Source organism: Neolamprologus multifasciatus, chromosome 12 (assembly GCF_963576455.1).
Source record: "Neolamprologus multifasciatus chromosome 12, fNeoMul1.2, whole genome shotgun sequence".
In the NCBI taxonomy this organism is placed as follows: Eukaryota; Metazoa; Chordata; class Actinopteri; order Cichliformes; family Cichlidae; genus Neolamprologus; species Neolamprologus multifasciatus.
In genome coordinates this window covers 11,320,732-11,344,987 of record NC_140450.1, presented here as the reverse complement: position 1 = coordinate 11,344,987, position 24,256 = coordinate 11,320,732, and the positions used below count along the sequence as shown (strand labels likewise).

General features: G+C 40.8%; 3 protein-coding genes across 4 annotated transcripts; 1 reads left to right on the top strand and 2 right to left on the bottom strand.

The window, feature by feature from the left end:
- Positions 1 to 3,967: 3,967 nt before the first annotated feature.
- On the top strand, positions 3,968 to 6,741 carry rpl6 (ribosomal protein L6). The gene is made up of 6 exons (XM_085180965.1): positions 3,968 to 4,137; positions 4,240 to 4,338; positions 4,582 to 4,725; positions 6,090 to 6,138; positions 6,279 to 6,463; positions 6,560 to 6,741. The coding sequence occupies exons 1-6, from the start codon at positions 3,991 to 3,993 to the stop codon at positions 6,710 to 6,712; spliced, it is 777 nt and encodes a 258-aa protein (XP_085037091.1). The 5' UTR covers positions 3,968 to 3,990; the 3' UTR covers positions 6,713 to 6,741.
- Positions 5,632 to 10,417, bottom strand: dynll1 (dynein, light chain, LC8-type 1). Of its 2 annotated transcripts, none has more exons than XM_085180971.1 (3): positions 10,272 to 10,417; positions 9,372 to 9,510; positions 5,632 to 8,686 (listed from the first exon to the last, which is right to left on the bottom strand). In XM_085180971.1, the coding sequence occupies exons 2-3, from the start codon at positions 9,501 to 9,503 to the stop codon at positions 8,549 to 8,551; spliced, it is 270 nt and encodes an 89-aa protein (XP_085037097.1). In that variant the 5' UTR covers positions 9,504 to 9,510; positions 10,272 to 10,417; the 3' UTR covers positions 5,632 to 8,548. The 2 variants fall into 2 exon arrangements, with proteins under 2 accessions (XP_085037097.1, XP_085037098.1); XM_085180972.1 differs by having other exon boundaries at positions 10,276 to 10,399.
- A 675-nt stretch (positions 10,418 to 11,092) lies between these two features.
- On the bottom strand, positions 11,093 to 24,056 carry polb (polymerase (DNA directed), beta). Its single transcript, XM_085180959.1, has 14 exons — positions 23,839 to 24,056; positions 23,475 to 23,532; positions 22,461 to 22,527; positions 22,009 to 22,083; positions 21,822 to 21,880; positions 21,642 to 21,691; positions 21,290 to 21,341; positions 20,932 to 20,986; positions 20,770 to 20,842; positions 20,617 to 20,687; positions 13,036 to 13,122; positions 12,825 to 12,892; positions 12,371 to 12,510; positions 11,093 to 12,189 (listed from the first exon to the last, which is right to left on the bottom strand). Exons 1-14 carry the CDS (start codon positions 23,897 to 23,899, stop codon positions 12,095 to 12,097), a joined length of 1,011 nt encoding a protein of 336 aa, XP_085037085.1. The 5' UTR covers positions 23,900 to 24,056; the 3' UTR covers positions 11,093 to 12,094.
- Between the last annotated feature and the right edge of the window lie 200 nt (positions 24,057 to 24,256).

Below are 24,256 nucleotides of genomic sequence, written 5' to 3'. Positions count from 1 at the left end.
AAGAGACAACAGTTCGGGAGGCCAGTCGCATGGCCAGCATTGGACATGATGGTGATCTGGAAGACGACAAAGCAGGCAAAGCAGGGCTAGGGTTCAACCATTACAGCAAAGACTAATGGGTGACAGCACCGGAAACCGACAACAGAATCCTTCAGGTGGCTTAGTTGGTGGCTTGCAGCGATTGAGATGGAGACCCTTGGGATACCCTTGGCAGGTGGAATCCACTCCGGCGTTGTGGCAGGCAGCAGCGTGGAGACCATGGCAGGTACTGGCATGTAGTCTGTGGCATGCAGCAGAGAGGGACCAACAGGTTTGGTCCAAGAAGCAGCGGGTGGTGTGGCATCCAAGCTCCCCACAATGCAATTAACATGCAACATGAATGCTACAACAAAGGCGGACGTCGAGGCAAGAATATACTTGTTGTTGTGTCTGTCTTTTTGTCAGAATCGGGGAACACGGGATTGTTTTTCGTAGCCATTTCCCTCTTTTCCGAGAACTGTAGATATGTTTAGATGTGCAGCTTTAGGCCACCGCTCGCCTTAGCTAGGCTGGTGATAGAAACCTGTTTTATTCCTTCAGTCGTCTTTGTTATTTATCTCATTAATTCGCTGTCAGTGTTTGGGTACTTCATTAAACCATGGAAATTTTAAGAAATTAATTTTGTCTTAATGAAAATGAAGAAGAGCAATGTCTGGTTAGCCGGGAAAGTTATAACAAGTTGCTAATGGCTAGCTAGCAATACTTGTCATGGGTCGTGTCCAAATTCATGGTCTGCATCCTCCTGAGGCCGCATTTGTAGACCGATTACGTCACAGCGACGCGCTGAAGGTTGTCCAAATTCGTAGACTCCTCCAAATCAAGCCGGCAAATGCGTCCTCCTTTTCCCCGAATTTGAAGGATGGGTCGGTGTGTCCTTCGTGGCCCACCATATCCCAGAATTCATAGCGCGGCCCAGTCAAACTCCAGTTTCCAACAATGGCGGCCGCTACTAAGTTTTAAAATTACTCATACTAATCTTTCTGGGTCACAAAATAAACTTTTTTTTTTATTACTTAGTTTTCAATAAAGGTTTTACATATTTTTACAACAGAAAAGGAAAACAACAAACAACCAAAAACAACAATAAAAAAAACAAGCAGTTGACTAAAAAGCACAGCTTTTTCCCACAAAGCAATTCTGGCAGTGAGAACATGACTTTATATTCATGAATTGACAGCACATCTACAAAATAAACTTTTAACATATTTTCAGGCGAGAAAGTAGCTGTGCAAACATCAGATATCTGCTCGGTTTATCAAGATATCGCATATTTGCAAAAGTGCTTTGATGTTTTCGGAGACGTCTGCTACCCACCAGCTTGATAGCTAGCCAGGAGCTCGAGGATCACTGAAGCCGCCGAGAACGGCACATCACTTTCAGATCACCGCGGTCTTTTGCTACTTGGGTTAAACATAATATATAAGTCACTTTGACAACCCAAAAATTTTATTGTTGGGCTTTTTTCAGTGTTTTGTTTGTTCGTGAGTAAATCGGTTTGGCTGAGATTAAAGTTATTAGATTAGATTAGATAAAATAAAACTTTATTAATCCCCCGGGTGGGTTCCTCCTTGGTTTTTACACAGCTGACTAAACGTCAAACAGAAAACTGATTAAACAGAAGCATGACACGGTCGAGAATTTACGCCAGTGTCCTGTTATATTTTAGATAGCAAGGAGCAGACGGCTGAGTTTATTAAACTCCACCGAGACAGCGGTGACGCTAACCAGAAGGTTAGACTGTCCAATTTCCCCAGCCGTTTACTTCCGGCCTACCTGACCTTCTGAGGACCCGTCCCACGTAGATCGCGAAGGCTGGGTCCTCAGGAGGATGCACCCCATGAATTTGGACACAGGGTTGTCAATTTAGCAACTTTTTCTTCGCCACTTGTTTTGATGATAATTTGTTCTGCTTCAGGTGAAGAAGAAGAATATTAATGCTAGAACAAACACCACTGTCCTCAAGACTGTTGGAAGAGACAACTGTTCAGGAGGTCGGTCACGAGGTCACCGGCAGACGCAATTGTGATCTGGAAGCCGACAAAGAAAGCGCAGCAGGTCTAGGGGTCAACCATTACAGCGAAGACCCGTGGACGACAGGACCAGAGGCCAACGACGGGGCGAAGGCGGGGCCTTTCAAGTGGCTTGGATTGTGGCAATTGGCAGGCGGCCGGCGTGGATTGGCAGGTGGTCTGCTGCAGTGTGGATTAGCTGGTGGCTGGCCCCCTTTGGAGGATTGGCAGGTGGACTCCACGGTGGTGTCCGCGGCAGGTGGCGGCGTGGAATCCGCGGCAGGTGTCGTGGAGTCTGCAGCAGGGACCAACTGATTCGGAGTGGAGTCCACTGCAGGTGACTCTGGTGACACTGTTCTTTCTAATGCAGTCTTATAAGGATATTAATGACAAGTTGAAGTAGCAATGCCTCTGTAAGCACACTGTAACATCATGACATCAACAATACTGTACATAAAACCTGTCTTCATTCTGTCCTGTACTTTTGCCAGCAGACAAGTTAGGAAAATATAACATTTGAAGACAGTTAGAAAAGAATATTAAAATATGCGATTATAACTAGTTTTAATATAGTTATTTTTGTGGTGTTCTTATGGAAAAGGGTCTAAACTTGCCTATGCTACATAAGTTCCTTTTCCATTCGAACCTATTTGGGCCGACTTGCCACTAGACTCGGATCAAATGAATTTCCATTACAGTGTAGTACCTCGAAATGTGCATGGTCTCGAGACGTAATTAATATGCAAGATGAATGCTACAACAAAGGTGGACGTCCAGTCAAGAATATACCTGCTGCTCTGTCTGTATCTTTTTGTCAGACTCTGGGAACATGGGATTGTTTTTTGTAGCCATTTCCCTCATTGCTGGATTTCAAAAATGGCGGTGTTGAACAAAATGCTCTTATTAATCATTGAGTAACGCCTGTGACCCAGCCAATTGGTGGCATGCAGTCTGACAATGTCACAATTTATGAACTGCTGGGATGGCTTGGAACTTTGGCAGAACAGGTACTAAATAATACCTGGTACCAGGTGCCATGACCTAATGGAAAAACCCTGAAAAACCCTGACGAACCGTGCCGAGTCGATCCGAGGAGGTATTTATGGAAATAGGGCTAGAGCGACAGAAAATCATTATGTGGACTACAAGTACCATCACATCATGTAAACAACGTAATTACGTCAACGCCATTGCCCAGCGTCCTTATATACGTCACATGCCCGGATGTCGGTCTTTTTTTCATAGCAAAGGTAAGACAGCCTTGCCTTCGTGTTACTGTGGGAAAGAAATCTGCTTTCATCCGTGTTAGAGAATAAAAAATACTCTCTCCAACTATCATGAGACGATTCATTATGTTTAGACTATACAGTAGACATCATTATTGCCATGATTTATTCTTCATGTTACTGTAGATATGTTTAGATGTGCAGGTTTAGGCCGCCGGCTAGCCTCCGTACTGCCTGTAACGTTAGCAAGGCTGGTGGTTGAAACGTGTCGTCTTTATTCAGTTATCGGTTTTATTCATTCCACTAATTCGCTGTCAGTGTTTGGGTATTTCATTTAAACCTGGAAATGTTAAGAAATCAGTTTTGTCTAATTGAAAATGAAGACGAGAAATGGCTGGTTAGCCCGGAAAGTTGCTAACGGCTAGCCAGCGTTACTTGTCATGCTTCTGCATTTGTGATGGCTCTTTGATAGTAACCAGCCAAATCAGTTTCATAGTATTTTATAGTTTCTTATTGTTTACTGGTGCTTACTAATAGTTTGTGCAGAAATGCTAGCAGCACAACAGCTTAGAGTTTAAGGTCTTAATACATTGCTGCTCTGCTCTTGTTAGTGCAATAAACCTAGGAACATATTCCCATAACATCACTGTGGTATCATAAATCATTGCTCATCTGAGACTCTAACAAACATCTACCTTATTTTTGCTTTGTGTCAGATGGCAGAGGGAGACAAAGCTGCCAAGAAGAAGAAGCACGGGAGCCGGAACCCGGTTCTGGCCCGGGGCATCGGTCGCTACTCCCGGTCCGCTATGTATGCTCGCAGGGCCATGTACAAGAGGAAGACCAAGACCACTGAGACCAAGGTAAGGGCAGACCTTTGACACCACACAAATCATTTAATAATGGTCAAATGCATACCACTTTTTCTTTGCCACTTGTTTTGATGGTAATTTGTTCTCCTTCAGGTGGAAAAGAAGATTAAGGCTAGACCCAAGGCCACTGTCGTCAAAACTGTTGGAGGAGACAAGAACGGAGGCACTCGCGTTGTCAAACTGCGCAAGATGGTGAGTAATGCATATACATTTGTTCTTTCTATTAAGATTTGTTTTATGTAGGTAAAATTTGGAATTCTGTCTGTTCAAACACAGTTAATACACACAGTGTTTTTAATCGTGCGTGACGTTTATAGCCTTGTGGTCATGTTGTGGTTTTTTGGAGGCAAACATTTGTCCATAAAGTTTATATATTGACAACAACAGACAACAACATACAACACGAATCTAAAGTTTTATTTTCTACTCCGACAGCCCCGCTACTACCCCACAGAGGACGTGCCCCGTAAACTGAAGAGCCATGGGATCAAGCCCTTCTCCCAGCACAAGAGGAACCTGCGTGCCACCATCACACCAGGAACTGTCCTCATTCTGCTCACTGGGCGCCACCGTGGAAAGGTGACAACAGTTTCTGGCACATGCCTCAATAATGAGTCAGTCTCATCAATTAGCAGGGGCACTTGCAGCTGCGCACAGGCTGACTTTTTCAGGCTGTAGCATCAGTTGATGATGTCACATTACAGATAAATATTCTGTTTCAATGTCACCTGGTTTATCTTTAGTGGAAAGTCCACTCTGGGTGTCATAAGAGCAAGGATCTTGCTTTAGCACCAAATCAGCTCTACTTGCCATAAGTTAAAACTTGCTGGAATCACGAGGTGTTATATTTATTCATTTATTTTAGGTATTATGTAATCAAAAAACAAAACAAAAACTGTCACCCATAGAAGACTTAGTCAACCCCAAAGGGCATAGTCATGAGTTTTGTTAATGTGGGTCTCGTATACTGAACCATAATGGACACTTTTGTTTTTCAAATAGGCAGAAATATCACTGGAAGTTAGATTGGTACCTATTTGTGGTTCCCTCGAAGGCCCATTCTGAGCCATGAAAAATGTGATATCGTGTAAATCTGTTGGCTTTGTTACTCTAGAAGAGCAAAAACAAATTCTTCACAATTGAAAACTGCCTTCATGCCGTATGAAGGATCCATAGCAGTGATAACTTTGGTGTTGGTCATGTTGTGTTTGCAATTCATAGTTTAGTTCATTATAGAAGAATTTTCCTATTAATGTTAATGAGTTAGTTTTATAGGGTTAGCAGGTAGTTCGTGTCAAATATAAACTACATTGAACGTGAACTGCATCACTGCATGAACACGCCAGTGAAGCACTCAGTCTACAGTTAATGGACTTTGCCAGAAGAACCCAAGCTGAGGCATATTTCAGCATAGTTTGCTAATGATCTGTTGCGCATTATTTTCTGCCATGAATTATCATAGAACCGTTTTTAAAAAAAAAAAAAAAAGTGAATAGATGCAAAACACATGGTATCAGATACATTTTCCCTGAAAATAAACCTGCTGAAGGTTGTTTATCAAACACACTGGGTACATCACCATAATCACACCCTCACTACCACAGACATTGTCGCTCCTACTCTTGAATGCTGCATGGGCGAGTTATGGAAGCGAGTGTTCCCACACACTTCAAACTGCGGCTGACCTAAATAATGCTTCAGCTGTGGAACTGAGAGGCAGAGAGGACCTTCATTAAAATTAGGAGAGCACGTCAAATAGATTTCTTTTCTCCAGTCTTAATAACTTGGCATTAAAGCCTACTGAGGTTATTAAACTGGTCTACCCACTACCTTAGTTAATGTTAAAATGGTCTTATTCATGGTGACACAGGATATATGGAGCAATGGATGCAGTAATGTTAATTCTTAATTCTTTAATGCTTAAATTGCACTTTTTATTTCAGCGCGTGGTCTTCCTGAAGCAGCTCTCCAGTGGTCTCCTGCTCGTCACTGGTAAGGATGGGTTTTGTTCTTCTTTAAATACTGTCATTACTTCAGTTATGCACATGGCAGGAGAACCTGTAATAAATTAAATTACAAGAAAGATGTTGAGCATCTTTTAAACTCTTGTAATCTTTGTTTCCTTTGCACAGGCCCTCTTGCCCTGAACAGAGTCCCCGTGCGCAGGGCCCACCAGAAGTTTGTGATTGCCACAAACACCAAAATTGACATCTCTGGTATGAAGATCCCCAAAACCCTCAACGATGCCTACTTCAAGAAGAAGAAGCTGAGGAGGCCCCGTCACCAGGAGGGAGAAATCTTTGATACAGAAAAAGAGGTAATATATATATTCTGTTAAAATGATTTTTTTACTGTACTGAAAATGAGCTTTTGGATTAAAGATGACTGACTCGTTGGTTTTCTTCACGTACAGAAATTCCAGCTGACAGAGCAGAGGAAGGAGGACCAGAAAGCCGTTGATTCTCAGCTGTTGCCCCTCATCAAGAAAGTACCTCAGCTGCAAGGGTACCTGCGCTCTTCCTTCTTCCTGTCTAATGGCGTCTACCCTCACAAGCTGGTTTTCTAAATGTGTTGAAATAAACAGTGACCGCTTCATGCCATGTCTCATCTGGTTTTTACTTAAATTCTTTGCATATGGTCCTTAATAATTAACCTGGCCAATTCAGTAGCACATTGTAATATACATGCCCATCTATATGGGTCAACTATCCAAAGCAACAAAGGGTGGAGAAGTATCAGAAGTGATGTGATTTTAAAAACGTAGCAACAATGAAAGCGAATCTTTACCAAGGTGGTTGAGGCCAGCTATGTTTGTGGTTTGGCGACGTAAACAAACACTAAAGACAGGAGATGAGGTTGATGAATAGGATTAGGAGTGAGTTCAACCTATGGACAACTCATGTTGATTGACTATGAGGTGAGATCAAGATGATATGGATGAGCAGAGAAGTGTTCTAGCTGTACTCTTAAGGGGCCACTACAGTGGATCATCTCTCCATATCGCCTATTGCTTTTTTTGTTTTTCATCCTCCTTGGTCTCATGTTTAGCATAAATTTAACAATATATTCTCTCTCTCCTGGCATTTCAGTCTTGCCTCTAATGTTCTCCAAACTATTCACCCTGTCTTGTATATGATACACCCCTCCTTCAATCTTCTCCTGGTCGCTCACCTGACCAGGAAAAAATCTTCACCTGCAACTCAACAGAATTTGAAGCTTGAGCTTACAGGGGTGTGGAAACTCCAGACCTCAAGGGCTGGTGTCGTGGAGGTTTTAGATCTCACCCTGGGTCAACACATTTGAATCAAATGATTAGTTCAGTACCAGGCCTCTGGGGAATTTCGAGACATGTTGAGGAGGCAATTTTGCAGTTTAAATCAGCTGTGTTGGATCAAGGACACGTCTAAAACCTGCAGGACACCGGCCCTCAAGGCCTGGAGTTTGACACCTGTGAGCTACCAGGTGAGTGGAAGGCCAAAGAGGTCAATGAAAAGGGAGGATTCAGGGTCAACTGATTCAGCCAAACTAAGAGCTTTATGAAGAAGAGAAGTTTTAAGCCTAATCTAAAAAGTAAAGATGATGTCTGTCTTTCTAATTCCAAACTGAGCTGGTTCCACAGAAGAGAGCTGACAGGTAAAGGCTCTGTTTGGGATGCTGGACAAATGTTAAAAAATCCTACATATGCACATTTGAGGACATAATGATCAAAGTCATGGGTGCGGTCAAGGTAATGTTATTTAAAGTAAATATAGACATATTTCTAAGACTTTTTATGACTGAGTACAATAGCCTCACTTTTGTGTCATTTAGAATAAAACCCTAAAAACACCTGTACTTCAATTTGAAACATCTGGCTTTATGATTAAAGCTAGGCGTCACCTGAATAGTAATGGATATATATGCAATGTTTTCCCGTATTATCCAAGGATAATGCATTGGAACAGAACCCTGTGACTCATCATTTAATGGATTTAATGAACTGAAAGACGCTTTGTCATGTCAAGACCTGAGGAAGCACAGATTGGAAAACGCTCATCCTGTACAAATGTAACCCCAGTATGCAAGATAGTCACATTAACCAATCTGAAAGCTGAAATGGAGTGAAATGACCACAGCAGGCATTGGACCCAAACAGCTTAACAGCTACACTTTAATTAAAAAAATGACATGTCTAATGTAACAAGACAAAAATAAATACAAGTGTTTCATCTCTTTAACATGGCCACGTTTTAGTTTTTAGTTAGTTTTTTTTTTTTGTTTTAAATCTTCAAAAACAACAAAGTAGAAAGCAGCACAGAAAAAGGCAGCGGCCCCTTGCCAAGGAATGATAAGTGCCTTTTGTGGAGTCAGTCCGTATTGTATATGGTCAGCTGGTGTCGGGAAAACACTTTCCCCTCCCCTCTCACCCAGACTTAAACAGCAGAATGGCCACCTGACCCAAGTAGAAGTAAATGAAATGCTTCGTCTCATGAGTCACGTAACTGCCAAAGTTCCTCCCAACGATGCAGTGCCAGGTTGGGTTATACTTCTTGTCGAACTCCTGGGTGGAACAAAAAATTTTAAAAATAGAAGACATTTTTAAAAGTGCACAAATGTTAAGCGGGTAAGACAATGCCTGCAAATCCTATATAAGACAAGGTGATAGTCAAAATCTAGTTTTTTTTCCCTTTTCTCTCAAACAGGTGAAGATTTCTTGCACTGATTAGATTGTAGTAAAAATTATCTGACCATATCATGAACCATATTTTTAGATTATTCTAAAAAATATCAAAGAAATCCAATTTAACCCTCCCCCCAATCATTGGGCAGGGGTAACGGAAAGCACTGAATTTGGAGAAATACACTGGGTGGCCTAGCGTGACAGCTAAGTTTAGATGACTGTCACATTTCCCACCCATTCAAGGTAGAATATCTGGTCAGATACAAACATACAGAAAGAGCTGCAAGAAATCACTGATCCCAAATTCCTTATGATATTGGTTTCTTTCCCTACACCACAGAGCTAAAGAATGTGGGCATGAGGCTTCTAGGGACAGACAATTCGAGAGGAACAGGTTTCCTCAGGAAAAGAGGAAACAATTGCAAATACCAGGCAGGGTGTGTAACTTGCAATGATGCACAGGATGGTTGAGTGCAAAAATAGCCCCAGTCTTTCAGATTTTGCCTGCATGCTTAAGTACAGCCTAGTTTGTGTTTTTTTAAAAATGTTTTCTGTTTAGCTTTACCTTTTTAATATACGCAGCGATGTCTTTCTCGATGTTGTACTTCTCCAGGGCCTGAGTGGCACACTCCACGGCGTCCTGCTGCATGTCCTCCGACATGTCGGCATTTTTGATCACTGCCTTTCTGTCAGACATGGTTGCCCTGGGAAACCAAAACACAGCGGTGAATTCATCATCCTCACAGGCACACTGGCACGCACACAATACCGCTGACTGGAGAGCCTGAGCATCCTAAGAGTCCTCATCATCGTCTGACTCAAGCTTTTAACTGCTTCAAGACTGTAGCGACAGAATAAGGGGAAAAACGCCTATTTTAGTGACGACGCCGGTATTACATAATACCTGATACATAATATTTGAACTAGCTTTTTCTACGAGTGTTGCATAACTTCAATCAGCTGCAGGCTCGCTGGACGCGCGCTCTGCGTAGTTTCTATGGATACGCAGGACATTGCGATTATATAGTCTCACATTTTCCGAGATTTCAGCCACAAGCCTGTGAAATCAGACTGCACAAATTAAACCACATTGCTTCAACTGCCCTACGTTAGAAAACAGTGAGAACGGACGCCTGTCGCTATCTACTTCGGGGCATAAGTAGAGGGGCATCAAAATAATACATCCACAGCTCCCGTTAAAACGTAACGTTTGTCAAAAACAGTACTTAATCTGAAGTAAGGTGTCAACAGGAGAGTGGTTTCCTAGCAAACACATGGCCACATGCACAAGCGATGATGATGCGTTAATTAGCTCAAGCACCATAACTAGCTGATCATTCATCCCAAATAAGAAAAAAAAAGAAACAAACATCAGTTAACGTTACACGCAAACATCACGGCTTCAGTAACATTTGCAAGATATTTAATTAAAATCAAATTTCTGCATGCGAATTGGTTGATTTACCTACTAGTCTCTCGTATACTGTTTCTCTAGTTTTAAAGAGATGACCGCTCCTGAAGTGACAACTCCCGCGAAGTGGTTGACACAAAAGTAATGTGGGTGTGTAGCGGTAAGAGACTGCTGGCTCGACGAGTTCCGATTGGCTGATATTAATGCACAAAGCGCCATCATTGGCTGACTCGGGCCTATCTTGCTGGTATTTCCACTTGCATTTTATTTCAACCCATCATGCCTTGCGGTTGCTGCTGTTGCCGTGGCAATCGTTGTAAATAACTTATACCACTATCAGGATTTACGACCAATTAATTTACCTCTTTTACAATAAAATTCACAATTAAGTTAAAAAAAAATGTATTTTTCTGTCGTTTAAATTAATTGTTTTGTAAGAGAAATAAAAAACAAACCAAAAAACGTAATGCCAGAGTACTTGAAACGTCTTTCTAGTCGTCTTATCGTCGTTACGACATAATTATTTTTAATGCCAGAGTAGCATAAGAAAAATAATATATCTCTAAATTATTCACTCATATTTACATTAACCTAACATAATTCAACTAAAAACCTACAAAATAAAAATAAAACAAAACAGACAAACAAGGGGAAAAAACAAACGAACAAAAATAGCCCATAAAAACAGTTTTTGGTAAATGCAACGTACGTGGAAAAAGTTGCCAGCAGTAAACAAACCATAATCGTTGAAAATATGGCCTTCAGCTTATATCCCAAGGGTTATGACATGAATATGGTATATGAACTATTACCTAGTGATTTACATTACAGATTTTAAATGTTATAATAAATATAAATAAATAAAAATACAAATATGGTTTTTGTATTGCATTTACTACACTCATACATACAGAAAATGAACAATTTGCATTAACCTTACAGATCCTTTTTTTCTTAAACACGTTTCTGACACGTTTGCGTAAACATGTAAAAAATATTGTTAAGTTGTCAAGTTTCATCTTAATTCAAATATTCAAGTTTTGCATCTTTAGTCTATCCCCTTTCAAAAACAAAGCGTTGAAGATGTGATTGTGGTAACCTTCACTACATAGATTTGTTTCACACAAAATAGATTACTCAACTCTACCAGTGCAGTCACACAGCAATGGAGTAAAACAAATATACAAACGAAAACCCCACCAAAACAACTAATTTGTCAGAAGATTTCAATGCCAATTTTGTCCCAAACCAGTTGTATTTGTAAATAACCAGCCTAGCCTGTGAATCATAAATTCCTTGCATGTTCCCTTATAATTTCCAATTGGCCTGCCCAAAGTAGAAAACAAAAATACAATAATATATAAAAAACTATAATTTAAAAACCTTGCACAACTAAAGCAAAGTGTTAAAGAGCACCATTGTCGAGGAGAATGCTCTGATGACCACAGTCTTCATCGTTTGTGATGTTGAACAAATGTAACAGGACCCAGTCAACAGTAATTACTTCTTACAGGTCATTATCCTTTTTTTTGGCTTATCAAAAATTAAAGGTACATATGAGGTAAAATAAGACACAATAAATTACTACTGAACATGATTTTAAAAATCTGTTTAAAAACTAATGCGAATGCTTGACTGTGAAGAATTAAACCTCAGGTAATTTTTTCTTTCAAAGCATTGTCACGTTTATATCACAATATCATGACTGGGGAAGAAAATGAAAACAAATTAAAATGGTTTCACATTACTTTCTATAAATGTCATGGCTAAGCAGGGAAAAGAGTAACACACCAGGAAACATTTATTTTTTTTAGTTCTTTTCTTTTAAGAGAATTGTGGCTTTAATTCCAGATCTAACTGTAAAGCTGTCCTTTGCTTCACTCGCTGCGATCCTTCGGCTCTCTGTATTTGTACTGGATGTAATCAAAGATGTCTTTCTCACTATCCACCAACAGAGGCTCCCCTGCCATACCTACAACAGAAGCACAAAGGAAAACAGCTCATGTTAAAAGCTTATAGTATGAATCACTGGCTGGTGATGAATGATATATATGTTGCTCAGAGCTAGAGAAGAGTTCAGGAAATTCAGTTTTTTTTTCCTGTTGTTTTAGTCGTTGTTGTTGTTTTTTTCTTTTTTTGGAACTAACACTCACCAGTGACCCCCAGTGGTCGTATAGTGTACTCATTGAGAGTGAAGCCCTTCTCCAGTGCGTGGGTCCTCATATTTTTGTTGAAGATGTCACTGCCAGTAAAATACAAAACTCCACAGTAGTACTGATCCTTGGGAATTAACCTTTGAGAATAAATAAAAGACTGTCGGTGAGCAGGAACAAACTACATGTTAAAATATCAAATACAAAAATAGGGTTGCCTCTTTACTGTCTGTGCTGAATAATTGGGAATGCCAGGTACTTGAAAAACAGTACTGGCAATGTTTTAATTACAGCATCACAAATAGATCCCATAAATACACAAAATTAAACATAAGAGTATAGTGCTTAATTATGATTACACATAATCTTGACAAAGAATCCTGAAGCAACAAAATGAATCCCATGAGCCTATATAAATGTTTCAAATGTAAATGACCAATTTAAAGAAGGGCACCTAATGTCAATACGTCTGTGAAGGTATTCCTCCTCATCCTCATCATTCTGCTGCAGCTGGCAGACTCCCTAGAAAAACAAGATCCAGAACATCATGACCACAGTCATGCGCTACAGCGACTGGGTGCAGTTACAGTACTAACTACATTACAAATCAGTACATCAAACTCATACCTCCTTCAGTAAGACAGAAAATAAACAAGATGCCTCACCATGAACTTGGTGTCTCCTTTGGACAGTGTGTCAGTCACAAACCCGATGGACTCCAAATGCTCAACCACAGCATGAAGGAGCTTTGGCTGCAACACAGAAACAGAAGAAAAAATAAGTGTAGTGGCGGCACTCCGTCTCTATTTCACTCTTCTGTACCACCTTTAGGAGTCAGTCCGGCAACATGCATTTGAACGCGAGCAAGTCCAGGTACTTTTCTTGCGTTAAAGATGTTTATTGGAACTTTTCATTTACATGGCAAGACTCGGTCAAAAAAACTGTGTTGCTTCCAGCTTATCCGACTCCCCAACTACGGAATTACAGTGTGCCGGAAGCCCAAAATACTAAAAAGCGCATTAGAATGTTGCACTTCTATATTCTATGCCTTTAACAAAAAAAACACTTTGAAACCAACTAGAAATCACACTCCCAACATCAAACATGCATATCTCTCCTCCAATCATTTTACAAGTACCAATAAATTAACCTTTAATTGGCTCTTACATCATCCGGCCCCTAATTGGTTAAGTGGGAGAACTAAACAATTACTAACTTACACATTAATCATTAAGAGCCAACCTAATTGTAATGTCCATGAACAAACATTCTTTCTCTTCATCGCTTGGATGAAGCCTCCTCCAGAAGACACAACTTGTTAACGGGTCTTTCCAGGATGTTGCTTTTAGTTTTTACTTTCAATCTTCGGACTGTTCCACTTGAGTCTGGCAACGTCTCAACCACTCTCCCCATGAGCCAGGAGTTGCGTGGAGAAGAACTGTCCACCAGCAGCACAAGATCTCCGACCATGAAGTTTCTTCTCGGTTTCAGCCACTTCTGGCGCTCTTGCAGAAGTGGAAGATATTCACGAGTCCATCTAGTCCAAAACAAATCTGCTAGATATTGAACCTGTCTCCATCTTCTTCTGGTGTATGCATCATTTTTGTTGAAGACACCTGGAGGCATGAGGGGCTGTGACTTAAGCAGCAGCAGATGGCTCGGCGTTAAAGCTTCAACGTCATTTATGTCTTCTGAGACACTTGTGAGAGGTCTGCCATTAATGATGCTTTCAATCTCACACATTATCGTATGAAGACAATCTTCATTTGGCACTTGTTCCTTCAAGAGAGCGCTGAGAATTCGACGCACTGTTCGAATTTGTCTCTCCCAAACTCCACCTTGATGTGAAGCAGCTGGGCTGTTAAAAATCCACTTTATACCTTTTGGTTGTAGGACTCTTTCTATTTTGTCGTTATCCAGTCTTTGAATGGCTTCCCTCAACTCCCTTTCCGCTGCCACAAAGTTTGTGCCATTATCTGACCTCATGATGGTAACTTGACCTCTTCTGCAGATGAAACGGCGAATCGCATTGATACAGGAGTCTGTGTCAAGACTGTCTGCAACTTCAATATGTACAGCTCTGAGAGTGAGGCAGGTAAACATGACACCATATCTTTTGACAGTACCCCGGCCCCGCTTGACATCAAATGGGCCAAAGTAGTCGACACCAGTGTTTGTAAACGGAGGTTTGTCTGGTAGAAGACGGTCTTCAGGTAAGTCTGCCATCTTCTGTTCACCAACCCTTCCAGAAATCCTACGGCAAGTTTGACATTTGCTGATTATCTTTCTAATTGCCGAATTGGCTTGAGGAATCCAATATCTGCATCGCAATTGTGCCAGCACATAATTGCGACCGCAGTGACCAGTTCGTTGATGGATGTCTCTCAAAATGATTTCAGAGATTTTGCTGTGTTTAGAAAGAATTGCTGGTTGTTTAGCACTTTCTGGCAAGCCTGATTTATTGAGTCTGCCGCCAACTCTCAGCATCCCATCTCGAAGAACTGGGTCTAATTTGAACAGCTGGCTGCTACAACTGAGCTGTCCTCCCCTCTGTAGGATTTTGATCTCCTCTCCATGATGTTGTTTCTGGCTGAAACGAACAATTACTGATTCTGCAGCCTCAAGCTCCTCCAAAGCAAGCGCTTTCTTTCCCATTGCAGATTTAAATGTCTCCATGTGCACTTGCAACTTTAACTTTTGCTTTTCAGGATCATTTTCATTCTTCTGGACTATTTTTGAGTACTGTTGTCTTTCTTCTTTTAACATCCACAGCACCTTCCTTAGCTTCATTATCCAGGCTACTGCTCTTTTCAGTTTATTCCAGTCCGAATAGTAGTCAATCACACGTTTCATTGGTTCCATGCCTTCCCCAACTTTCAGTATATTAACCGTTGCTGAAGTCTTGACTTCTGGATCATTTTGAAGGTTTTCCTTCTTTCTTACTGGCTGTTCTGGCCATTCGTTTTTATCTAGAAGATAGTTCGGCCCGTGAATCCATGAACCTCCTTCCAACAGATCTTTAGCCTTTAAGCCTCTGCTTGCTTGATCTGCAGGATTTTCTGCCGATGTCACATACTTCCATTGTGATGGCTTGGTTGCTTCTCGAATCAGTGAAACTCTATTTGCAACAAATGTTTTGAAGCGAGATGTTTCGCTATCAATGTATCTAAGCACAGTTGTGCTGTCCGTCCAGAAGACTGATTGTTGCAGAGGAACTTGAAGTTCTTGTCGCAGTAATCTGTCCATCCTCACTGAAATCACTGCTGCAGTCAGCTCAAGCCTAGGAATTGTGACTTGCTTGAGCGGAGAAACTCTTGATTTCCCAATGAGAAAGGCACAATGTCTCTTGCCTTGTCTATTTTCCATCAACAGGTAAGAGACAGTTCCATATGCGTAATCTGAAGCATCGGAAAAATGGTGCAACTGCGCAACAACAGTGCATCCGAAACCTGTAGGCTCTAGGCATCTACTCACATGGAAGTTGGAGAGGAGTACAACGTCTTCTTTCCATTTTTTCCAAATTTTTGCATGCTTTTCATTGATCTCCTTGTCCCAACCATGCTGCTCTTTACAGAGATCTTTCAACAAAAGTTTTGCAGGCAAGATGACTGGTGCTAGAAAGCCAAGAGGGTCATAAATTGAATTAATGACTGACAAAATGCCTCTTCTGGTCATTGGCTTGTCTTGCAACCTTATAGTGTAAGTGAAGGTATCTGTTTCTGTGTTCCACTGTACACCTAGAGTTCTCTCAACTGGCAAAGTGTCATGCCTAAGATCCAGATCTTTCACCTCGTTGGCTCTGTGTTCTTCAGGAATTGACATCAGCACTTTTCTACTGTTACTTGTCCATTTTGTTAATGTAAACCCTCCGCTGGTACACAGAGCACGAAGATCACTGACTAATTTCACTGCAGCCTCTTCTGTAGCTACACTTTTCAGACAGTCATCTACGTAGAAGTTGCACAGGACTGTCTGAACAGCTTCTGGAGATGCTTCTTCCTTGTGATCTTCTGCCGTTCTTCTTAGCGCATATGAGGCGACACTCGGTGAGGAAGTAGCTCCGAAGAGGTGCACCATCATCCTATATTCCTTCATGGGCTCATCCAGCTTGCCATCTGGCCACCAGAGAAAACGAAGAAGATCAGCATCCTTTTCTGGTACATTGACTTGGTAAAACATTGATTCAATGTCTGCCATCAGTGCTACTGGCTTTTCACGGAATCTTAAAAGAACACCCACCAGTGTGTTAGTCAGATCCGGTCCCTGCAGTAACTCCTTGTTTAGAGACATATCCTGGTATGAAGCCGTACAGTCGAACACGACTCGCAACTTTCTCTTCTTCGGGTGATACACCCCATGGTGTGGTATATAGAACACTCTGTTGTCGTCACGGCTCAACTGGTGGTCTGGCACTGGAACTGCATAGCCCTTGGTGATGATGTTTTCCATGAAGCACTTATAATCTTCAAAAAACTGAGGATTCTTCTTAAACTTCCTGAACAAACATGCTATCCGCTGCTCCGCAACACAACGGTTGTTTGGCATTTGAAGATTCTCATTCTTAAGTGGCAATCCAATGTTATAGTGTCCATTTTCGAAGATGGTTGTCTTTTCTACTGCTCGTAGAAACTGTTTGTCTTCCTGTGACATTTCCTCTTTGTCATCATAATTACGTTCTGAAAAATCGATGTTATACTGTTGGACCAGTAGCTTCTCAACTTCCACTAAGGAGATTCGGCTTACTGAGAAATGTGGTTCTTTGTTTTCTGAGTCATTTAGTTCTTTTCTCATGGGTCCATTCACCACCCAACCAATGGTGGTCTTCACTGCATAAGGACCTCCATTTTGTCCATTAATGATACGCCAATAGACCATTGCCTTTGCACAGTTGGCTCCTATAAGCAGGTCTACATTAGCCTCTATCTCTGGTAGCCTCACTTCATGTAGATAAGACCACTTCTGGATGTCTGACTGCTTGGGTATGTTTCCACTACTCACAGGTATACTAGTGTGAGTGAACACCTTGGGTAAGTCAACGAACTTGGAATCTTCCAACCCACACACTTCCAAGTCTGATATAACAAAACTGTTCATGAGTTTCTGTTCTCCTGGTTTTTCTTGACTCATGGTACTTAGAAGTATCCGTGTAGGCTTTCCTTTAACATTCAGTTTCCTTTGTAGATCTGCCGTGCAAAATGTTGCCGTGCTTCCCGGGTCCAAAAAGGCATATGTCTCTATATATTTATCACTCATTTTAGATTTGATCTTGACTGGTACTATAGAGAGCACACACTCCTCTTCTCCGGCCCCTGTAAGCCCACAAGTCTCTTGACTGACAGGAACTTGAGCACAAGGTGCCTCATTACCATCAGTAACATCCTTCCTTTCTGTTTCCACAGAGCTTTCTTTTTTCCCCATGTGCAGAATGTCTGGGTGCTTTAGTGAACACTCTTTACATTCCATTCTGCGCTTGCAGAACTTGCTGAGATGCCCATAAACCAAACATCCAAAACAGAGTCCCTTTGACTTCAAGAAATCCACACGTTCTTTGTGTGGTTGATTCTTAATCTTGCCACAAGAAGCAAGAGTGTGAGGCTGCTGACAATACAAACATGGCTTCTCAAAGGCACTCACTGTCTTGATTGAATTTTCAGTTTTAACGTTTGTTTCTTGTAGTCTTTTGTTATTGGCGGAAATGTTGGTGGCAAAACTGCTTCCTCGAAACTCCTTCTTTGCTGGATATTTTTCCCTTTGGTCAGTCTTTCCACTTGTCACTGCACGGTAGTCTGGGATATTACCAAAGAGTGGATCCATAGCTATTTTAGCCTGGCGGTCTATAAAGTTCACCAAATCTGCAAATCTTGCTCTTTTGCCCCTCTTTTCTTGGAGTTCAAATGCTTCTACACGCCAACGTTCTCTGGTTTTGTAGGGCAGCTTGGATATCACTGTGCGTAGATTGGTGGGATTATCCATCTCTTCCAAAAATTCAACATCCTCCATGGTGTTGCGACATCCAGTCAGGAACATAGCATAAGCATTTAATGCCTTTGCATCATCATTTTTCACTTGCGGCCATTTGAGTGCTTTCTCAATGAATGCGCTTGCGATCCTTAGCTCATCTCCATAGTGCTTATGTAGCAACCGTCTGGCCTCGCGGTAACCTTTGCTAGGAGTCATGTGTACACAACTGCGAATTAGCTCCTGTGGTTCGCCAGCAGTGAACTGTTCCAAAAAATACAGCTTGTCTTGGTTGTTATCAGTCTTTTGCTCTACTGCATGTTCGAAGGCTCTTATGAAGGCCTTATACTGTAGTGCATCACCTTTAAAAACAGGAATGTCCTTCGATGGCAACTGAGCCAGCTGCTGCTGTTTCACAAGTAACTCAGTGATTACATTCTGTTTCTGCATGACTGACAATAGATCATCACTTCTGTTAACGTGAGCATTAAGCCCATGAGTGGAGACTGGATGAGACAGTTGTGGTACCTGTGAGTTTTGCACTTGTGAATTAGCGTGACTACTCACATCAGCTTGTTGTGGGAGCATTATGCCAACTCTTTCCTTTTTAACTCCTCGACCTTGCGATCTTTGTATTGACACATAACTGCTCAGACCATCTTCAGATCTTTCATATTCTTTGAGCACCTTTAATTTTGCTTGACTTTCTGCTAATGCAGTCTCCAACTCTAACTCTTCCTTTTCCGCTTTGACTCTTGCTGTTTCAAGCTCAAGATGTTGCCTAATCCTGGCCAACTCCAACTCAAGTTCTTGCTTTTTCTTCAATGCTGCGGCTCGTTCCAGCAAGGCTGCGTGTTCTGCCTCCTGTTTAGCACGAGTGGAGGAAACTCTAGATGTTGTAGATGCTCGGCTGATTTGAGACCCACGCGAGCTATGAACTGCATCCTTTCTAGCTCCAACCTGTGATGCGCTGTCTTCTGGGTTAACAGCTTCTTCCAAGTCATCTGTAACGTGCTCCTGCTGCTCAGCTTCATTTGGAATCATATGCTTATGATCTTCTGCTATCCATTTCTTTGTTGTTTTCATAAACTCTCTTACTGCTGCCATTTTGGGCTCAAACCAATTGTCCTGGTCAAATATTTTTTCTTCTTCAGACAAAAGGCTCATAACCTGGTTATTGTGACTGTGAAACTCATTCAGAGCCAATGCAAAGTCACTTTCCATCCTTTCTTTCAAATTTTGAAGGTTCTGAGCATCACTCATCATTATCTTTATCTCCTTTATTTTGCCTGTGATTGTTCCTAATGTTCGTCTTCTTAAGGCAATACATCTTTGTAATTTTTCTTCCAAAGCCTTCTCTGTTAACTTACATGTTCTTCCCACCTCTCTTTCATCTGCCATCTTATAAGTTGCAGGGGTTTATTGGCTCAAGTTGCATGCACTATTTGTCTTCTGCTTAGAATTTTTAATAGACATAGTGTACACCAGCTTCATAACGTGCCAAAAACTCCACACTGACTGCATCAAATCCTGTTTTACAACATGCGGTCCCACAGGCAGAGAGAGAAAAGAGAGCGGGGTTGACGACGGCACACAGTTAAGTTTCACTTTCGTTTTCCACCAAACTTAACGAGCCTCCGAAAGACGTCCTTTCCTCTTACAGCACGAAGTAATAAGAGAGTTTGTTACCTTCTTCTAAAGAATAATCCCAAGAATTATCCGGTTCTGTGCCAGTATCCTTAAGCAGCGCCTTTTATCTTACATTTCGCTAGGCTGCGCCCTTCCATCCGAGCGCCATGCACCCGATCCTCCACATGTCGGTGAAGCGAGTTTTTTTGACTTATGTAGTGGCGGCACTCCGTCTCTATTTCACTCTTCTGTACCACCTTTAGGAGTCAGTCCGGCAACATGCATTTGAACGCGAGCAAGTCCAGGTACTTTTCTTGCGTTAAAGATGTTTATTGGAACTTTTCATTTACATGGCAAGACTCGGTCAAAAAAACTGTGTTGCTTCCAGCTTATCCGACTCCCCAACTACGGAATTACAGTGTGCCGGAAGCCCAAAATACTAAAAAGCGCATTAGAATGTTGCACTTCTATATTCTATGCCTTTAACAAAAAAAACACTTTGAAACCAACTAGAAATCACACTCCCAACATCAAACATGCATATCTCTCCTCCAATCATTTTACAAGTACCAATAAATTAACCTTTAATTGGCTCTTACAATAAGATTTAAAAGACATGTCACCCTGTAATTAAACTGAGTGATGGAGTTAAGTCTTACCTGCTTCTCAGTCTGAGAGGTGTAGTTTGGATGGGTCAGCAAAATATCAATATCACCACTCGATGCAGCACCTGGAAGTTATGAACAGTATTAAAAAAGGCTGAAGTGGTATTGCAACCTAAAACCCATGGACCAGTAACTTGATAAGAATACCTCTCCTGTAGCTTCCACAGATTGTTCCAATATATTCTTGATCAACTTTCTCCAACTCTCCAAGAATAAGAGTCTGGGTAAATACAAGAAATCACAGTGTAAGGGCAGTCTGTATGAAAAAAAGCATTTAAAGATATTAGAAATATAAAAATGCTTGATCACCTCCATCTTTTCCATTTCAGCTCTTGGAATCCTTTTCTCAAACTCTTCAAAGTACCTAAAGACAGCAAAAAACTACTTTAATATCTGAAACATTTTTTCAATATACTTAAAATACATCAAACATTTAGAGATCTTGGGTGCCTGAAAAGAAGGCAACTGGACTTCTTCAGGTTTGTGAAGATGTTTCAGATCCAAGAGTCTTCTTCAGTTCTGAAATATTTGATGGAAAGTCACAGGCATTGTGTACCACGCGACTCTCACTCAGATATTTTAGAACTAAAAGAACCGTAAGACAACCATGATCTGGATGACCAAGAACCTACAAGACAACATCTGGAGAACATTTAGTCACACTTACTTCAGGCCAATCTGTTGATGATGGTTTAGCTTGTGCTCGATCTTTTTCAAATCTAAAAAACAAACAAAAAAACAAAATCAAGAATCCTTCTCATTGAAATTTATTCTATATTTACTTATTTTTTGGTCTTTGCCTTTTTTCTGGATTGTAAGTAGAGAGGACAGGAAATTAGAGAGAAAGAGAGGGAAAGAAATGCAGCAAAGGGCCACAGCTCAGCTTGAACCTTGCCTGCTGCGTTCTAGCCATTTGGCGTGTGGTTGCCTGCTCACGGCACTAAGCTAAAAAAAAAAAAAATTATACTAACCATACAAAATATGTATCAATTTTAATTTGAGGCAAATGCTACACAAACCTTCTAAAGTCTTCACCCCTTCTTCAACAAACTTCCTTGCAGCAGCAGGTCTGAAGTGAACATAAAGCACATACAATGTTACAACAGAAAGTGAATAATATACTTGGTATATTTTAATTCTGAATATGAACATATCATTTTTTTTATCATAAGTACAGACTGAACAACCAAACAACATACCCAATTCCAGTAACTCTGGTGAGGAAATTGATGGAAGAGCTAGTGTCATCGTTTCGGATCTGTTGGAAGATATAAATGTAGCGCATCAGTCGGTGTAATAACTCAGTACATATACATAAAAATAACTATAAAAAAAATATTTTTACAGTGTGACATCAGTAATGTGATCTCACATTCTTAGACTCACCTTTTCCAGTTTCCTAAGTTTGCCAGTTTGCAGAAACTCATCAATCTTCTCTGCTATTTTAGCTCCAACACCATCCTGTTGAAATGTGACAACAATCATGAGGCTGCTGCTCAGCAGTGTGATCTGCAGTGGTTATGTAAGATGTGCAGAGAAGCTGTTGACAAACAGGCTACAACAGAGGCCATCACATAAACAGCAGCATGAGCACATTAGTGGTAGGCCAGATAAATAATGATGGGGGTGCTGCCAGGTTTAACAATGTCATTGTGACAGTGAAAGTCACAGATTTTAAAGCACATGGAGAGGATCAAAGATGATCTCTGATTTGACAACATGCAAAGAGAAATCTGCTGTCCTATATGCCAATTTTTTTGTTAAGAAAGAAGATATTTCTTTCATTTATATATTTTTTTTATCTATCAGTCTGCCTATGACAACATATACATACATACCAGTTTCTTGGCCTCTTCTCCATTTTTGATTTTGTGAGGGTACTTAGAAATCGTAGATGCTGCTTTCCTAAGCACAGAAAACAAGGGACCGTATAAGTCTTAGCAAAAAACATATATAAAATTGAATAAGGCCACTTTTTCTTTAGGTTAATTTCTTTTAGATCGTAAGTGTAAACATGACAATGCTATTCTACTTAGTGTATTGTATATTAAATTAACAATGTATCATGTACACCAAGCCGGTGATACAGCATACAGCAAAAACCTAATCATAAATCCAGGAAGTTTATCTTGCACTCGATGCTTTTCTGGTGGACTAGAACACTAGATCATACTTCTCCTATTATAGTTTATCTTAATTGGCTCCCTGCTAAATACAAAATCAAATTTAAAATCCTTTTAAGTCCTGAAAGACTGGACTGTATCCTATTATGTCAGCAGAGTCCTTCACTCTCGGACTGGAGGCTTACTTGGCTTACTGGATCCTAAATAACAAAGTTGTAAAGATTTCAGCCATCAGCCCCTTTCCAGTGGAATCAGCTTCCAGTTTTTTACTGAAGAGACAGTCACCCTCTCCACTATAAAACTTCCTTTTTGATAACAACAAGGCCAGATAAGGATAAGGTATCAGTTTTGAACCATTTCTTAGTCATGCTGATGGAGGCCCCCCCCTTTTTATTTCTCTTTTTGGAGGTCCCCCTGTTAAAAGGGGGTTCTTCCTGTGAAGTGCTGCTTATCTGATCATGTGGGGTTCACACTAAAAATGTAGTTTTTAGCAACAAAAAAAAAAAAAGAGATATTCCTCTTAACTCTAAGTGTTTTAAAGAAATTCTAATTCAATAAAATGTTTCTTTTAGCACGAGTCTATTCTTAGTCATATAAATGCTGTAATCTTCAATATGGGGGCGTTGTACTAACACCATCATTTATGGCTGAGTGGATGTAATACACTTGAAACGCTTGTTTTATGAAGACCAGTGACTGGGACAGGTTTTCACATAATTATGAGCTTACCTGTATGCATTGTATTTGTGTATTGCTCTGTTGACATTTTTCTCGTAGTTGGCCAATTCTGGAAACAGAGGCAATGTTAGGACAATGCAAGACTTCACATTTCCCTCATGCAAGTTTAATCTTCTGCCAATTCAGCTGAAGGTAGAAGGCATTTAAATGACAAGGCAGATAGCGAGCGAACCAAATCACACGTGTAAGTAATCCAGATAACTAGATCCAAGAACTACAACTCCATATTTAAAATATTTTGATACCCGCTACTCGTGCAAAGTTAGTTTACCAGCACGGTGGGTATTTTTATTCAATAACAGAACCCAACTTCCATGCTAGCTACGGTTAGCTGAGTTCAACAATCTCAACGTACCGACGAGAAAGTCTGTTATTCCCTCATTTAGGGACTCCTGTGGCGCTTTCCTCTTGCTCATTTTGAATCTGACAGTCTCTCAAATAAACGCTGGAAAGATATATGGGCGTTTATGTAGGCACGAGAGCCTGAAGCTCGTTTTATTTCCAGCTAGCCTCCTACTAGCAGGTTAGCTTAGGATAGCTCTCACGCCAAACAATGAACGATAATGTAGAGGGGGCGGGGCGTGCGTAAAACGTCATCGTTAGCCACAGCGTTCACGTCTGCTTCTACTAGATTATAGTATAAATGTGAATCGGAACAATCGAAAATTACTGAGTTCTAGTGTGTTTCTCTATTTATTCATGAAATGAAATTAATTAACTAAAAAAAAGCTGTAGTGTATTGTTTGGTAGGTTTTAATATTCCACGTTACAAA

Bases quoted from the DNA above. Each gene is read 5' to 3' on its own strand.
- rpl6 (XM_085180965.1), top strand. From the start codon at position 3,991: ATGGCAGAGGGAGACAAAGCTGCCAAGAAGAAGAAGCACGGGAGCCGG. The intron at 4,339-4,581 runs GTGAGTAATGCA...CTACTCCGACAG, and splicing joins TTGTCAAACTGCGCAAGATG to CCCCGCTACTACCCCACAGA. The intron at 6,464-6,559 runs GTAATATATATA...CTTCACGTACAG, and splicing joins TCTTTGATACAGAAAAAGAG to AAATTCCAGCTGACAGAGCA.
- polb (XM_085180959.1), bottom strand. From the start codon at position 23,899: ATGAGCAAGAGGAAAGCGCCACAGGAGTCCCTAAATGAGGGAATAACA. The intron at 12,893-13,035 runs GTGAGGCATCTT...TTGTTTTTCTAG, and splicing joins AAGGAGACACCAAGTTCATG to GGAGTCTGCCAGCTGCAGCA. The intron at 12,190-12,370 runs GTGAGTGTTAGT...CTTCTGTTGTAG, and splicing joins ACGACCACTGGGGGTCACTG to GTATGGCAGGGGAGCCTCTG.
- dynll1 (XM_085180971.1), bottom strand. From the start codon at position 9,503: ATGTCTGACAGAAAGGCAGTGATCAAAAATGCCGACATGTCGGAGGAC. The intron at 8,687-9,371 runs GTAAAGCTAAAC...TGTTCCACCCAG, and splicing joins TCGCTGCGTATATTAAAAAG to GAGTTCGACAAGAAGTATAA.